General features: G+C 42.7%; 1 protein-coding gene and 1 non-coding gene across 9 annotated transcripts in view; both read right to left on the reverse strand.

Annotated features, from left to right (window-relative positions):
• The window catches only part of foxp4 (forkhead box P4), a 90,893-nt gene that overhangs the window by 37,402 nt on the left and 37,085 nt on the right, over nucleotides 1–16,406 (reverse strand). For all 8 annotated transcript variants that reach the window (XM_088309001.1, XM_088309002.1, XM_088308998.1 and 5 more), the window contains one exon: nucleotides 5,411–5,500. In XM_088309001.1, coding sequence (XP_088165127.1) covers nucleotides 5,411–5,500 — 90 coding nt within the window. The remainder of the gene's footprint in view (nucleotides 1–5,410; nucleotides 5,501–16,406) is intronic.
• trnas-uga (transfer RNA serine (anticodon UGA)) lies at nucleotides 5,751–5,833 on the reverse strand. The gene has a single exon. It is a non-coding gene; the product is annotated as a tRNA-Ser (tRNA).

The following is a 16,406-nucleotide window of genomic DNA, read 5'->3' on the forward strand; positions in this document are numbered from 1 at the left end:
TCCGTTATGTCGCATGCTGTGATGGTGACATCAGGTTCTGTTTGGAAAAAAGAAAACATGAACCTAGTAGATGACCGACTGTGCGAGGAGGAGCGTAAATATATTCATCTATAAGCTCCAGCTTTGACAGATGACCAAATGGCAGGCAACTCCCGGGGGGACATTTCAGCAGCCGTAGACTTGGAATTGTTGGATTGCCAGTGAAGGTGGAATGTTTTGAGGGACAAATTCGTCCGTCTGAAGAAAAGAATTGGCGGGAAGAGTGAAGACGCCTGCATTGTATGATTTGATGTCATCGCTGTCTCTCCATAATTGGCATCGAGAGTCGGCGTTAAACTGCAGCACATTGCCAAAACAACGCGTGTGGATGTTCGAGAATGTGTCGACAATCGTTGCGCGACATTGACGCAGTGATATCAGACGCGGAAGTATCAAGAAGCCTTTCCGAGGCGCCTTTACTCCCAAGAAATTTGGTCGCTTTCTAAATTGTATGACCTTAGCGGTGTTTTGTGTTGTCGATGCAGCTGTACTTCTTCTGAATTGGCATATTGCTCATCGGTGGCAGGCATGTGTAACATGATGACATGTGAGTTATTACTTACTTTTCACACCGTCATAATAAAATATGCCGCATCTGTCTGTATGAAAAGACACACACGTGTGAAAGACTCTCCATAGGCGGGGCTCTGAGAGCACTCGAGAAGTTGGAAGGACGAAGGTGGACTACATGGATGAACACATGAACAGAGCTGTGGGAGAGACGAGGAGCAACACTGGACAACCGTTCGCTGGGAAATCTGACTCGGGGCTCCATCGGCCTATTCGTGATCTGGGAGGTGTACTGTTCTCATAAGCCGTACACATGTAGACACACACTCATGCCAAACATTCTCCTTGACAGGGCACAGACAAAATGAAAATAAAAGAAACTTCAGAGGATAGTGACAGACCTTCAAGTTCAAGTGGAAAATCTACTCACCCCCACGCCCCCCCCCCCCCCCCCCCTACCGTCCATCTAACGCCCCAGTGCCTCAGAATAAAAATGACAACACACTTCCAGAAACACACACACACAAACACACACTCGGGCCACTTCATTGGGAAGTGTGAGGAGTGGCTGTTATTGACCATATTTCATTATTGATTTCACTCATGTTTCAAATCACAAAATAAGAGTTTCACACTCCAGCGGTCACAAGCAGACCCTTCTCACCATGCCGGCCCGAGCCGAGCCTGATCCCAACCTCTTCCCATACACCCTTCACAAACTGTCAAGACCCCGCGCACCCCCAGCATTGTTCCGTCCCCGCCTGTTCGGCGCAGACGCACACACATACACACCCCTGCAATTCCCCCGCACATCAAATGAGAGAAACTGTCGACTAAACACTTTCAGTGAGTGGACAAAAGGAGTGCTTTGGGAAAAACACTTTAAAAGGAAATAATGGAGAAGGGATAGAAGGGCTGCTTGAGTCCCACTCAGAGGGGCAAAGCACTCATCTTTTCACATACTTTTGTTGCTTACTAAAAAAGACTTTTAAACAACGTAGGCTTGAGTTTCTCACACATGAGCCGCGGTTGAAAGCAGGAACAACACAGATGATCACAGAGAGCAAGACGCACCAGAAAAGGTTTCGCTCAAGTAAAACCTTGGCTTTGGGCTGAGATGACTCTCGCCGCAACCCGCTGTGCTGGTGCCAGGCCTCTTCAGAGCGCAACTAATTAACATTCCTCTAATGAGTCTTTTCTCCTAATTAAACACGCTCCTCAATAATACATGAAAACAAGACGCGTCACTATTCAATTACACACGTATGGGCCTCCGCCAAGCACGTGCGGTTATCTGCATGCGTGCATGCCAAGTGACGGCGTGTTAAGTGCGCCAGGCGAGCGGTGCCAAGTGGGTCTACGGTATACGTACCACACGCCATATGAGCGTGTGCCAAGCGTGGCCATTGTGCGCACGTGGCAGGTCGCGGAGGCGTGCATCATGCTGGCTAATCCGCCAGTTGCGACTGTGTCAGCCAATTGGGCTCCCGCCCACTCATGCCACCAGCAATTACGATAATCGTGACACTTAAGTGCAACATTTATTACGTGATCTGTTTCTGGGGGTAGCAAATATGTTCAGGTGTGTGTATCGTCACATAAATTTGGCATTTAAAACTTGCCATTTGAGCAAAACTAAACACAGTGCTTTAACGCACCAAAATGATTGGTCATAGTGATTTAGGAATTACGACTAATAGAGTATTAAGAAAGGTCCGCTTACCACTGACCAGCACAAAATCATACAATGCACTCAATAACTATAAGAATGCATTTTTTTCCATTATTAATTTAATTTTATCACCTTAAAACGCAAAATCACACTATTGTACTTGCGTCGCACTTCCACTAGACGCCATCAATTGTTCCCCGCAATTGCCTGTCGAGAGACGTAAGCTATTGTCAAGTTCCTCCTGGATGTGACACGAGACGGTGACACGCGCGCACGCACGCGCGCGCGCACACAGAGCGGACCGATAATATCTCACACAACACAGTCAAACACAAAGACCGTCTCAGAACAACCAATCATAGAGCCGATACAATCTTTGTGAGTTTCTTTCGCTTGCAGTCCGGATCCTCCCTTCCATTACAAATGAAGAAAAAGAAGAGAAATGTGATTGAGAATGTGTGGGTGGGGGGGGGGGGCGGTGGGGTGGCTCTAAGGGGCGTTCGTATAAGAGTTGTTGTCAGCATAAACCATGACTTCAGAGAAGTCAAGACACAAGAAGAAGTCTTCCCCCCCTGAGAGAGAGAGGGGGGGGGAATCTAATTATCAGGCTCCTAAAGATCTAATTATTGTCTGACACTCATTTGCATGTGAGAGAGCACCCCAGGAACAACCCGAGGACGGCCATTTTGTGCCTGGTGTGGCCCACTCTATCACTCGCCATTGACACCTTAAAATATGGCCCGATATAATTCACTTTACAGATTTTACACTAGAGTGAGACTGCCGTGGAGTAAATATATTTGCGAGGCAAACATGTATTTGTAAGTACGTTCGAACATACATGTATGTTTGAAAATGCTGCAACATAGCATTTTTTTTCCCAAAGTGTCAATAACTTTATTGGAAAAATGCGGAATGTAAATCATGCACTGCAGATATACGAGATTATATAAATTACAAGTAAACAATTTTCATAATTTTTTAACGTAATGGTATAATGTAGTCTGAATGCTAAAAGAATTGCTTTTATTTAATTAAATTATTTTTACTTGCGCATATGCAATACCCATGGCATTATGGGAAAAAATGTTTTGAGCATTTAGCCAGCAAATACATTTAACGATATTTGCAAATGCGTTCCAACGTGTTTGCCTGTCAAAAATTTGCACTCCATATTGGCAGTTTCCCGCTTCCATATGATTTGTATTATTTTCGCTTCATTTTTTTGGGACTCTAACAAATGCTGCAGTTCGTTTAGATTGCGTGTGCTATTGTTTATCTTCGCCTAAACAAGCATTTAAAAAAAGTATTTTACAAATTCGACTTTTCTTTAGCACTTGTGATGTCGTTACTTTAACTTCAAATCACATTGCACTGATGTCACATCATAGCATCTTTAAGAATTCCGACAGAATTACAGAGAGAATGGCCATTTCTAGATTTGAATCTTTTTCACTCTACCGACAGAGAACCAAGTCAAGTCAACTGGTTGTGCAAAAAAAATTTGAATAAGGATGCAAAAACTCCCTGTCTTTAAGAACTACAAGAGACATCGTTTAAATCACAAATTACAACCATGGAAGTGCAGAATCCCCCGAGCAGTTAGTAAATAGCACCATTTCATTTTTTCATGTACCTTGTTTTTGCTCACTCAGGACACGCACGCACACAAACACCCTGCCAACACACATCCTATAATACGTTGGCAGGATGTGTGTGACCATTTGAGCTGACAGCTGAGACAACAGAGATGTAGTTCGGGTGCCCTGGATATTGCATGGAGCCTCACAGGCCAGGCACCAACAAACAAGACAAACAAGACAGAGATGGAGAGAGGGGAGCAGGAGGGGCTTTTAGTGTGTGTGTGCGTGTGCGTGAGTGTGCGTGTGTGTGAGTGTGTGTTAGCGAGGGAAGGAAGTAGAAGGTAACACCCCACATCAGAATGTGCACATGAGGCAGGTCAAGTCATCGTGTGTTCCATCCATGTATTCGTTCAAAAACTGTCATTCCGGGTTCATGATATCACTTTTGTATGAACAACAAAAATAAATAATAACATTGTTGACATTTCTACAGACAGAAACTAAAGGAAGCAGCAGTTCAGATTGAAACCATGTGAAACTTCGGAAGGGCTGTGACTACACGTGAATGTATATCAGCGCTGCTTGCTTTGTGTTGATTTGCACTATTAAAGGGGAAGTCAACCCCCAAAGAATATTCAGAAGAATGTTTTATGCAGACCCACGAGTCAAAACTTGGCATTCTGATTAATATTGCGTGTGTGGAATATGACTTCAGCAGAAAAATCCACCTGTTTTTAGCCATGTCAAGGGGTGGCCATTTTGTCCCTTCGGTCAACTGAAAATGGCATCACAGTTGCTCAGTGGTGAGATAACGACCAATCATGGCTCAGCTTCACACAGCAGGTGAGCCATGATTGGTCGTTACTTCAGCCCTCAGCAACATTGATGTTAAGTGACAAAATGGCCGCCCTCTGAGATGGCTAAAAATGTATTCCACAAATATATTAATCAGAATGTCATGTTATGCCGTGTTAATCTAGAATTCTAATACAAAAGCATGTTGATGAATGATGTGTCTTTAAAGTCATATTATTTAATTTGGATCCGTCACTGTTGATCTAAAGTAAATGAGGACTTTATGATTGCTGTCCAGCTTTTGATTCAAGAGTATTACTTGTTTGATTTTTTTTTTTATTCTGGGTGTTAAATTGAGTGGCTTTTTGGCATTGAGCAAAATATTTTATGGAACACTTTAAGATGACGAGACTTTCATTTAACATGATTTAGACTTTTCCCTGGAGAAATAAAATGTACGATAGTTTATGTGGGTTATTTTGCAGGAGTACAATAGCAAAAAAAAAAGGAGGAAATACAAACATTTATAAGGGAATGTTTCATGATACTTTTTTTTTTTCAATTACTAATAATATTTTTTAAATGAGATTTGCCTAGTTTTACCTGCTGTCTCTTTACTTAACAGTCTGAAGACCCCAATGTGACCCATGGCTACAAATCAAACTGTCCCAATGTGACAAAGGTGATAAAAAGGAGGAAGCCCAAGCAATAAGGAAGGAAAGATATGTGCCTATATCACACTGTGCAGTTGACATGGACACAGACCTCTGCACATCTGTGCCTTAGCGAGTGTGTTGAAGTATGTTCTGACCTGCACGGGGCTCTGCTTGACCTCGGTGCTGCCGGGGGAGTTGAGTCCAGAGGCCTGCTGGAGGAGGAACTGTCTGGCTGCCTGAAGAGCCTGCAAGAGTTAGAGCGGACATGATGGGAACGTGTACACATGGAGACACTGGGTCAAATAGTGCTACACAGTGGCCCAACTAAGGTTGAATTTTCTAAAGGCAGAAAATTTGGAATTGAATCATAAATGTGACTATCAAATCAAACGGAATTAAATTTGGCTTTTGTACATTTTGAATAACTAAGCAGACGCACATTTAAAGTAGACACCATACATGTGACCAAAATGATGGTTGAGTGCAATATTGAGACGCTGCGAGCAGGGTTCGAACCTGCGCGGGAAGATCCCATTGGATTTCAAGTCCAACGCCTTAAACCACTCGGCCATCGCAGCAGTGGTCAAGTGACTTATTGTTTTAACATTTTAAAGTGATTTCTTTTTACAACATTGTTTCTATTCAAGTATACTTACATTAATATTTACTAATGCGATGGAAAATAACTTCCTTTGCACTTGTACGGCGGTTGATTTAAATATTGCCGACAGCTCACAAAGTTTTTATAATAGCGACAGGGATACGTTTTTTTCACCATTATTTTCTACGGCAAATAATGTTTTAGAAAACAATATGAATATTCTTTATAAAATATCTCACTAACAAAATTATCGTACCCGTTTTACATACTTTTCATGCAGTGTAATGTAGGCCACTCCCTTCTACGACATGCTTGACTCAAACTGTCTCTTCAAGTGACTTATCCCCTCCAAACTCATTGCAAATGTCCTATTTCCAATATTTGGGCCGTCCCTCTCTCTCTCTTGCACCCTTCACCTCCTCCTCCGCCTCTTCTTGCGTCTCGCTCCTTCCGCTGTTCGAAATGGGTTGTGCACATCCTCTGAGGCAGAAGTGTGTCAGGATATCGTCATGTGTGTCACTTGCACGGTGTTTATATGTGTCAGAGTGATGTAAGGTGACCCTGATGTACATTGAAGAGCCATGCAACTCCCCGCTAGTCCGCCTCCTCCCCTTCTCTGCCCTCCAGTGCTGTCCAGTCAAACGCCTAACACCAACTCCCATGGACTTCCCTCAACTTTCAGCTCCAATTTGTCCGCATTTAAGTATTCATTTTATAACAAATGTCGCCATTTGTAGTGTTAAAACTCCATAAAAAACGTGCTATTGTCAAGACAAATCCGTTCCAGAGGCAAAGGTCTTTTTGCAGGAATGTCTGAACTGTGCCGAAAACAAAACAAGAAAACACCCATTTCAAAACACGAGAGCTGCGCACACACACAAACGCAACCTCGTGATGGAGGGTTCGCGAGGGGAGACAGCAGGATGCACATTTGCTTCCTCCGACTCAAAGGGGAAAGGTTCCTTAGTAAATATTGATTTATGAAAGTCAGTGTGCATACGCGCGGACACCGCAAATTAACGGCCGCAACTCGGGATGTTCTTCAGCTTCGATCTTACGCAACCGCTCGTGAGTTTCCAATGCATCGTTTGACAGCGAGAGGGAGGAGAAGAATGTTGTTGTGAAAGAGTGCCGCGCAGAGTTGCTGTATAATGTCACATATTTAGTGAATTGTCAAATTAGACGCTCTAGCACATTAAGTAATATCTAATTGCAAAAACAGAACGGGAGATTAGAGGGAGGCTGAGAGAGACAGAAATGCTCTGTGCAGTCACCATGATGAAAACCATCTGGATGGAGCGCACTTGCGACTTTTGCTGAGACCGCAATTAAAACACACATACACAGATGTGGCTGTGGACGCGCCTGTATACATACACACACACACACACACACACACGAATTTTAACACTTGAACAAAAATCTCGGGAACCCCCTCCCATTTGCTGGTTTGACCTCAGCATTAAAACAAGCACAGACGCACAGACACATACACACAACCGCCCAGTTTGTTGGCATGTGGTGTGAATTAGGCCTTGAACACCATGTCTGCCCAAGAGCGAGGGTGCGCTTTTGTCTCTATGTGTGTGCGTGTGTGTGTGTTGGCAGGAGTTGGGAAGCCATGTCTGGCAACAATAAAGGACAATTCCACCCAAATTACCACCCTGATTACCACTATATTAAAGAACCATTTATGGCTTTCATAAACGCTAGAACAGAGCAGAGGTGATGCCTGTCTCCTCTCCTATTCATAGATGTGCTTTTGGAAAGCATGTGACAAATGCATGTGCGGAAAAGGTGGAGCTGCTTTACTGTATATACTCAAACAGCATTCAGGTACGCCACAACTGAAATGCAGTGCCATGAATTATGTTTAATTCATTCCATGACCAGGTAAGAAAAAAAAAGAATGAAAGAGACAATTAAATTTTGGTTGTATATCAAATAAATGTTCCCCATTTAAATGAATTGACATGCTTTTAATCAATTCCAGCCTCCCACAAAAAACAATTTTTGTTCCATATTTTTAAGAGAAAAAGTAGTCATTATGTAAAAACATAAAAAAAGGGAATGTAAACAAATATACTTGATTTTATTGTCATTACAGTAAGTGCTGCAGTAAACATATGTTGGATGAGTGCCGTTTAGGGGCGTGGCCTAGTGAATGATTAAGAGCAGAGGTTGGTTAGTTGGCACGTGAGCGAGTGTTCACAGTTTTTGTGTGATGGACTATTTGTCCCATTTCAATCAATGAAAATAAAAGTACAACTGAATATGTGGCTCTCTTTGCTCACACGGGAGGGCATTCGAGTACTTTAATTTCTTCATTTTTAGGAACCATTTTTCATGTTTGGTCATGAGTACATTTCTACTACACATTCTTATTAATTGCCAGAAAAAAAAAAGCATGGCCAGAAGTTATATTAAGATTTTGACATTTCATCATTTTCCAATCATTATTTGCCAGGTAAAATATTGCACGACTCACATGTTTCCACAAAAGTTGGCGAAATGTCAATGAGTATAAAATTGAGTGTGAAGAGGGAGGGTAATCTCCCAGATTCCACAGTTGTGGAGGTGAGAGAGTAAACACACATTGGTTGTATATATATATAGTGGATGTGTCTACACTTTTAGTGTTGGCAAACAGTACAATGACGCACTGCTTGGTGACTTATTAAGAAGTCTTGGACGGGCTGATTGCATACACACAAATTCACGGAGCCGACATGCAATGTCATTTGAACGTTTAGAACATTTTAGTGGAAGACACTTTTTATTTTAATTTTTTTGTAAAGAGTAAATTATGGTTTGATCTTAAAAATTCAACACTAAAGTTCGCACGACTTCAAAAATGACGGAAAGTTGAAGAAAATGCCTCTAGAGGTTAAAAATTACTTTTCAGCTTTTTTTCCTCCCGACTAAAGGGTAACGGTTAGTTAGTTAATAGTTAGGGGATTTTGATTGTAGTAAGCATTTATTTCATTTTGAGTTTTTTTTTTTAAGTTAGTTTTAACAGTTTTCACTTAACTTCTTATCGGGTACTTTTTATTTAAAAAAATGGATAATTTTAATTACATTTTTGTATTAGTTTTAGTTTTTTTAAACCATATTTATTGTGTACATAATACTGCTTCGAAAGTTAGATGCATCACAAAGGCAATGTCGTACATAAAGCTAGTATGGTCTCACTTTCCATCCCGTGTTTGCAAAGTTGCAGACTTCTAGTGGATTTGTGGCGTGAAATCCTGTTGAGAAGTTTAAACCCTGAGTAGTATTTTTTTTTTTATATATATTTTTTTTCATATATGAACCAAAAGCCACAAGCACAACTGTCGCCTCGGAGTGACGTCATCTGCTGTTAGCGTTTTTATTGGCTGACAGTTCAACATTGTGTCTGACCTTTAAATTCCCATTGTGGATGAAAATTTATACGGAGATGCATTTTAAATAGATTTGACGTGTGCTATATACAGTAAATTAGTATTACAGTGGGTGTTTTAGTCATAATCCAAAACACTTAAAAGTTAGTTGAATGGTGTTCGCAAGTGTCCTGAGCACACACACAGGGACGCAGTTATGCACGCGCACAGACTCATTTCAACGTAGTCAAGAAGCTCTCTTCATTGTTGGCCCTCCTCACTCATTCCTCATCTCTCATCTTCACCCTCTCTTTTTCTCTCTGTGACCTGGGTGAGCAGCAGCATTGGAGCGCACACGCACATTCTCATAGACACACACAACCAGCTCCTCCTAAACGCCCCCCCCCCCCCCCCCTCACCCCAAACCCAACTCTCTGTTCCCCCTGTGGCATTCCTGGGGGCGCACTGCACCTTTAAAGAAAATATGAGAGAGGGGCCTAAGAGGGAGGCCCAACAACAGAGTCTTTGTGCTGCCGAGGAGCATACACACACACACAGACACACACACAAACATACACACGCACGCGCACACACATCAATGGTGTCAGACAGGTTTTATGAGAGTGAGAGAGGTAGGAGGAGGAGGAGGAGGAAGGGGAAGGAGGGGTGACGAGGTCAGCGCTCAGCTTGGAGGCCTGAGAGCACACAGTGCGAGTGTGTGTGTGTGTGTGTGTGTGTTCTTCTGACTTGTCATCGCTCCCCTCTGTAAATCATCGCCTCTGACACAGCCTTTAATAACAGTGCATTTTTTAATCCAGCAGGGTCACCCACATGCACATGGCTATGGTGAGGACCAGTCTCCTGCCGTAACAAGGTCGGGAAAAGCGCCTGACAACTACGTTTGTTTTTAACAAGGGTACGGAGGAGGAGGGGGGCAGCAAAGACGATTCATTTGGAAAGCAGAGACATTTCATTTAGCGGCGCACGTGTGCGCGTGTCAAGTCAATGATTGGCTTTCAATGAGTGACTGTTATTTTTTCATCATAGTTTATTTTTTAGCTTATTATATTTTATTAGCTTATTAGTTTCATTTTATTTTCAATAATGCTGTGTTTTCATTTTGTTCTCATTAGTTTTAGTATTTGTTATTTTTTTTTTTATATATCTGGAATATTGGTCTAGTGAAAGAAAAAAAAAAGTTCACAAAGTATTGTGTAATAAAGTAAACAACAATTCTCAAACAACTGACCACTTCTGTAGCTATGGACGTAAAGTATTATCAAAATAAAAAAGTTAAAATGAACCCCAAAAGTTCAAGCACAATAATTCAACTTCATTTTAATTTGTTTTAAAAACAGATGACATAGTTTCAATTAATTTACATTTTTTTACAAGCGTGTTTTGATTTGATTGTATTTGTTATTTCATAGGTTTTCATTTACTGTAATAACTTTGGGGGCTACGTATGTAAATGCAGGATTATTTCTTCTGCTTGTCTGGGCACCGAATTTCACGTTGCATCTTTATATGGTGGACATTATTTTTTGTGTGAATATTTTGGCCGTCGCACATCAGATGAGCTCCTTTTGACTCCGTTACACTGTGCATGTGTGCGTGTGCGTGGTATACTTGTGTGTGTCTGGTTCAGGTTGCGAAAGCAAACAGTTCTGTGTGTGTGTGTGTGTGTGTGTGTGCGTGTGTGAGGGTGTGTGTAGGTGTGTGCAAGTGATGAATCTGGTCTCTAATCCATCCAGTGTGTTTGGGTGAGACAGGGAGAGAGAGAAGCAAAGTAATCTAAACAAAGTGAAGTCTAGAATAGGGAGGGAAAAGACAGGTGGGTACCATATGTTGGAGTAATCCATCAACACTGACTGAGGTCCATTGTTGATGGGCAAAACGAAACAAACGTGGCCCCCTCTCACCTCCCCAATACTCCTACCATCCACATTTCATCCCTCCCGCCCACTTTGGTAAACAGTCCCCAGGGCGAGCACAGGGTTGCTGTCCTTGGGGGAGAAGATGGAGGGCAGGGAGGAGGCAGGTGGTATCGCATTTCTTCACTTTGACCGAGAAGTATTTGGAGGGGTGGGGGGGACAAGGAGTGAGAGGCCCGTTTGTTTCATGAGTGAGCTAAACTGAGCAAGTGCACAAAAGGCATCGCACGTACAGTATGTCTGACGGTAATACACTTTTTTTCCATATAGAACTAAACCTCCCCCAGGGCCGTGCAGGCGAAAGGGGATGGATATAGTGGGTGAAGATGCAGAGAAAAGCCCGTCACACCCAGCTGCTTCTCAACAGGCCTGCATGCTTTCTGATTTTGGATCGGCAGGAGACATGGCTTCACAGGGGAGGGGCGGGGCTTATTTTCTTCACAATCTTTTCTTTAGTATCGTCACTTTTTCGGGGGGCTGTTATTGAAGCTGAAAGCCAAGCTAGAGCTGAGTCAAAGCTGGCCTTCCTCATGGGTCACCCCCGTGATCCCGACTATCCTTCGTCCAATGGGCATCGTCACTAGCGCACCTCCAAACCAAATCCACTTTTACGATAACTGACAGACTATGACTATCCTAGTCAAGACAAGGGGAGACTTGTTTTTTTTTTTTTGGGGGCTACTCTAAGGACCAAGACTTCATAATACAATACCAAGCATTTCGGCACATCCACCTGCAAAATCGAATGTGCTCCTGTACAAGAGCTGTATCTAAGCCAAGTGCAGGGAAGAACGCAGGTGAGGCAGATGTATTCAAAGAACAAAAATATATTTATACTCCACAAATAAAACAAAAAAAGCAAACACGTTGCGTGTAGTCATGAACACTAAATGAACACGAGCCCAAAAGGGAAGCTATAAAGTCACAAATCAATCCCAGCAATGAACTCAGCGATCCAGGTAACAAAACGTGATAAAGACAAATTGATCCCACGAAGACTGAATGAAAGCACTGGCAGTGATTACAAACAAAATGACGGCATCTGGATAGACATAAGTGTCTGAGGGAGCTGATTGAAAGACAAAAGGAGCGAGGTTGACGAGCACAAGTGCAAACAATAGACGAAACCATCGGGACAGGCCATGAACCACGAGAAAATAAGACGGAATATGAAACAAAACCCGATACAAATCTAAACAGACGCATCATCTAGCTCGGCCTTGGATATAAAGTGGCATGCAGAACAACTATAAATGCCCTTCCATATTGAGGCAGAAATCAAACCTGTTGCCATTCATGCACCAGAAAAAGTCACGGGCTTCCTGTGAGCATATGACCACTGTGTTCACTTAAACAAACCCACATTTCAACACTTTTTGGGACCTATTTCTAGTTTACCATGTTTGTAAATTGGCAGACAGCACACGTCCCGAGGGCACCTGATAATTGGGTGAGAGAAAGTAGACGAAACATTAGACCGGGAGAAACCAGGTCTAAGTTGTGGTTGCAAGATTGGAGAGTGCAAGGCGTCTCCAAGTGCCCACTTTACAGCAGTCAATATTATCATCCGCAAGTGGGGATCTTGCAGTTCCTTATAAATGGATTTTACGTGCACCATTCTCCCGCATGGACTCCAGTGGTTAAGTCCATTATGCTTCCACCATGTAGTACGAGCCTCCTTGGCAACAGCATTGGAAAAAAAAAAAAAAAAGATTGCTAACCAGCTGGCATCATCATTTAATATCATACTTGATTCATTATGCCGACTGTCGGAATGAATCTGTCAACACCCAACTAACTGAAACTTAATAGTTGAATTTCGTATTGTTATTGTTGCTATGGTGCAGACTCCTCGGAAAACGATGAGTGGATCAACATTTCCCGGAGGTAAACATACATGAGTAGGGTGCAGACGGAGTAAAATCCTGCTAAAGCCACCCAATTTTACAGTGAGTTACAAACAGATGAGGCTGTGCCAAGTCTTTGCCCCCGTTCGTCGGAGTTGTCCTTGCAAAGGGCTTCTCTCTCTCTGGAATTAATCATCTCCCTCACCAGCTTTGCAACCATTTGTTTCCACTCAGAGCGACTTCAAACCGGGTGCCTACCTCTAGAAGGAGAATGGCACCTCAATCTCTTGCTGAGCTGCAGCTATCTGGGACACCTACAGAAACATCAGCCGACCGCAACGCTCCGCAGCTACGGTATTTAATGTAATGTTTCCGCAATATAAAGGCTCAGTTAGAGAGCTGAGGTTTTAAAATGGCTGAAGCCGGCTCCTTTGGGCCCAGACTGACCATTAAAGAGAGGAAAGACCGTGCTCAAGAGCCAACCCAATAAAAACTCACCAACTCCAAAAGGAACATCAAAATATGCTGTAATGCGTGCCGATTTAGACTTTTTTTTTTCACATCCTATTTTTCACAAAAGCGACCTGTTTGAAAATCCAGCAAGGACGTTGTTTTCCAGATGGTTCTCTTCAGTGCAAAACTGTGCGGCGGAATGAGAAAACCTCCCCTTCCCGACACTCATCTAACGTTTCTATTGACTCGCAGGGGTATAGACCTGGTCATAAATGCAAGATGACTGAATACCCAGGACTGCTTTATATCATTACATAATTTACCATCACACTCGCATGTCAAATCGTAAGAAGAACTAACAACAAACGGCTTCTCAACATTCACAGAATCCAACGAGGTGAATAGGGCCAGAAATAGAGAGAAACTCCCTTCCTGACAATATAAAGGGGGCTTCCAACTGCACAGTCCAAGCGGCTAATTGACGGCAAATAGGCCTACACGCACACACGTCCTACATTATATGAACATATGCAGTTTCCCTGTGGTTTCCCAAACAGCTCGTTTGGCAAGAGAAGGAAGGACTCACTCCAGACAGACTCAGCCCACAGCGGAACACACACGGCACACATACCTTGAGCCTTCTATTAGTTCACCCTCATCATGCCTAAGCTCGGACAGTTTAGTAGCTTGGTCATGCTCCAGGGCAGAAAAGGCCACTTTGCTCTTATTTGGTTGACCTCCAGAGTTGAAAGCGCTCCTCCTCCCCAACACCAGTAACCCCTTAGAGGGGAGCCTGTGCGGGCCCGGACCATGATGAGCATAGTTCCAGCCTGGCAACCAGGCTGCACATATGGAAGCCGTTTAACTGTTATTATTAATAACCAAAAGGAGAGAGTAAAAAAAAAAAATTAAACTAATAACACATGCAAGAAACTGCCAAGACCTGGCTCAGGAGACAGAGTAAAAGCATACTTATACGTAAACAGAGACTGTCTGTCATGTGAATATGAACACATACACACACCCACGCGCACATACACACACACACTTACAGGAAGACAAATGTACACACAAAGGCTTATTGGTTAGAAAAAAAAATGTTCCTCGTCAGTGGCCTGTAAAAGCATTGCCTGCCTGCCTTGATAGAAATAAACTTCTTTCATGTTTTGGTTCAGAGGGTTTTTACACCTGGCTGTGGCTTGGGGGAAGGACACACCCTCACAGCCAGCCCTACACCACAGACACACGCGCACACACCCCCACACACACACACACACACGCTCACGCAAACAGCGGAAGTGGTCTAAAGATCGACATTGGTTGGCTGGTGCCCAAAAAGAGTTGATTCGCATAAGACCTTGAACTTTAGAATTTGGGGTGGGGGACCTTCCAAGAGCAAGTGGTTACATTTCAATAAAATAATTAGTCCCAAAAAAAATAAAAAATATATTTTTTTATATATATATATATATATATATATAAATATAATATATATATATATATATGATATATATATGATGCTTATCACCTCCCATCACTGAGAGTCCAAATAAAACCAAAAAATGGGAGAACAGTTTCATCCTTCTCGTCCCCGTTAACGCTAATCTCTCCTTGAAAACTCCCCACACGAAGAGCCGACACATACTAGCTAATTAGCAACACTTTAGACCCAGGCCAGCTATTGTGTGCATGTTGTGCTCATATAAGTGGGTGCATCTCTGGTTGTTTCCCGGGTAACGACTTTGCCGCTTTTTAATTGTTGCACTTTTGTCTTCAAGCAATCACTCTCCTCTCGATATTCACCACTTTGTGGGATGCTGAAGTGCCGTAATGAAGGACTTTGAGAAAGGAGAGTTGAGGTGTCATGTGACCTGTTTGATCCACTTGCATCTAAAGAACTTCTAAAAAAAAAAAAAAAAAAGTGCATCAAATGAATGCTACGTCAGCTGCTGCTTTTATACCCGAAAACAAAAACAAGTAGCTACTAACTACAGGACACCATAACCGAAAACAGCTTTGCTCGTTGACCCCAGAAGCCGTAACTATGGAGATGCCCGCTGCAGATTAACTGAACAGTCAACATTTTACTCCCCCCTCATCTAAAAAAAAAAAGACATTTCAGTAAGTCTGCCCCTACTTGTGTGTGCGTGTGCGTGTGTGTGTGTGTGTGTGTTATTTACCTGACAGCACAGGCAGGCCTGTGAGCTTAAGTGCTTCTAAACACTCCCATGGCAACCAAAGCCAACCTCAGCACTCCAGGTGCCCAGGCAAGTGTGTATAACTCAGTCTCCACAACAAAGACGGGGCACACACACACGCACACGCACCCCCCCACACGCACACACACACACATATCCTTTTTAGCTGGGCTGCTATCTGTCTTTTCTTGTCTCTGAGCCTCTTGGCTGACTGGGTCAACCAACCGTGACTGTGTCCATGCAGGCTTATCTAGCCTGCTGAACCATTTCTTCAGTCCGTCTACGATTTATCCACGTAGCCTTGTCATTGGATTGTAGACTCACAAAAGACAAGGAGCCGGTTCAAGTGTATTTTATACACTTTTGGTCAAGTCGCACTCTCTATGATGGCATTTTTGATCAGCTTTGAAATGGATAGAACCGCAATTGCACCTGAAAATGACCTCTTATGTATGAAGAAGCAAATGAAGGAAATGGGTCTCTTTCAGACTCACAACTCAATAAACTAACAGCAATAAAGTTTATCAAAACTACGTACTAGCTATGGACACTCACACATTTCTGAATTCAATTCTTGAATGGGTGTCTTTCAGCTAGAAATGTGATCAAGAACTGGTCCAGTGGGAAATTACAAATATTTTAACTTGTTGAAAGTTTGATTTATATTTTTGTGTAAACAATTTAATAAGTAATTAAAAATGATTTACATCAGCAATCTAACAATTCCAACATAATGTCAAAAACACAATCAACTGT

The sequence above is a fragment of the Idiotropiscis lumnitzeri genome, chromosome 11 (genome assembly GCF_059441095.1).
Source record: "Idiotropiscis lumnitzeri isolate Australia: NSW breed Sydney's pygmy pipehorse chromosome 11, RoL_Ilum_1.0, whole genome shotgun sequence".
NCBI classification, from domain to species: domain Eukaryota; kingdom Metazoa; phylum Chordata; class Actinopteri; order Syngnathiformes; family Syngnathidae; genus Idiotropiscis; species Idiotropiscis lumnitzeri.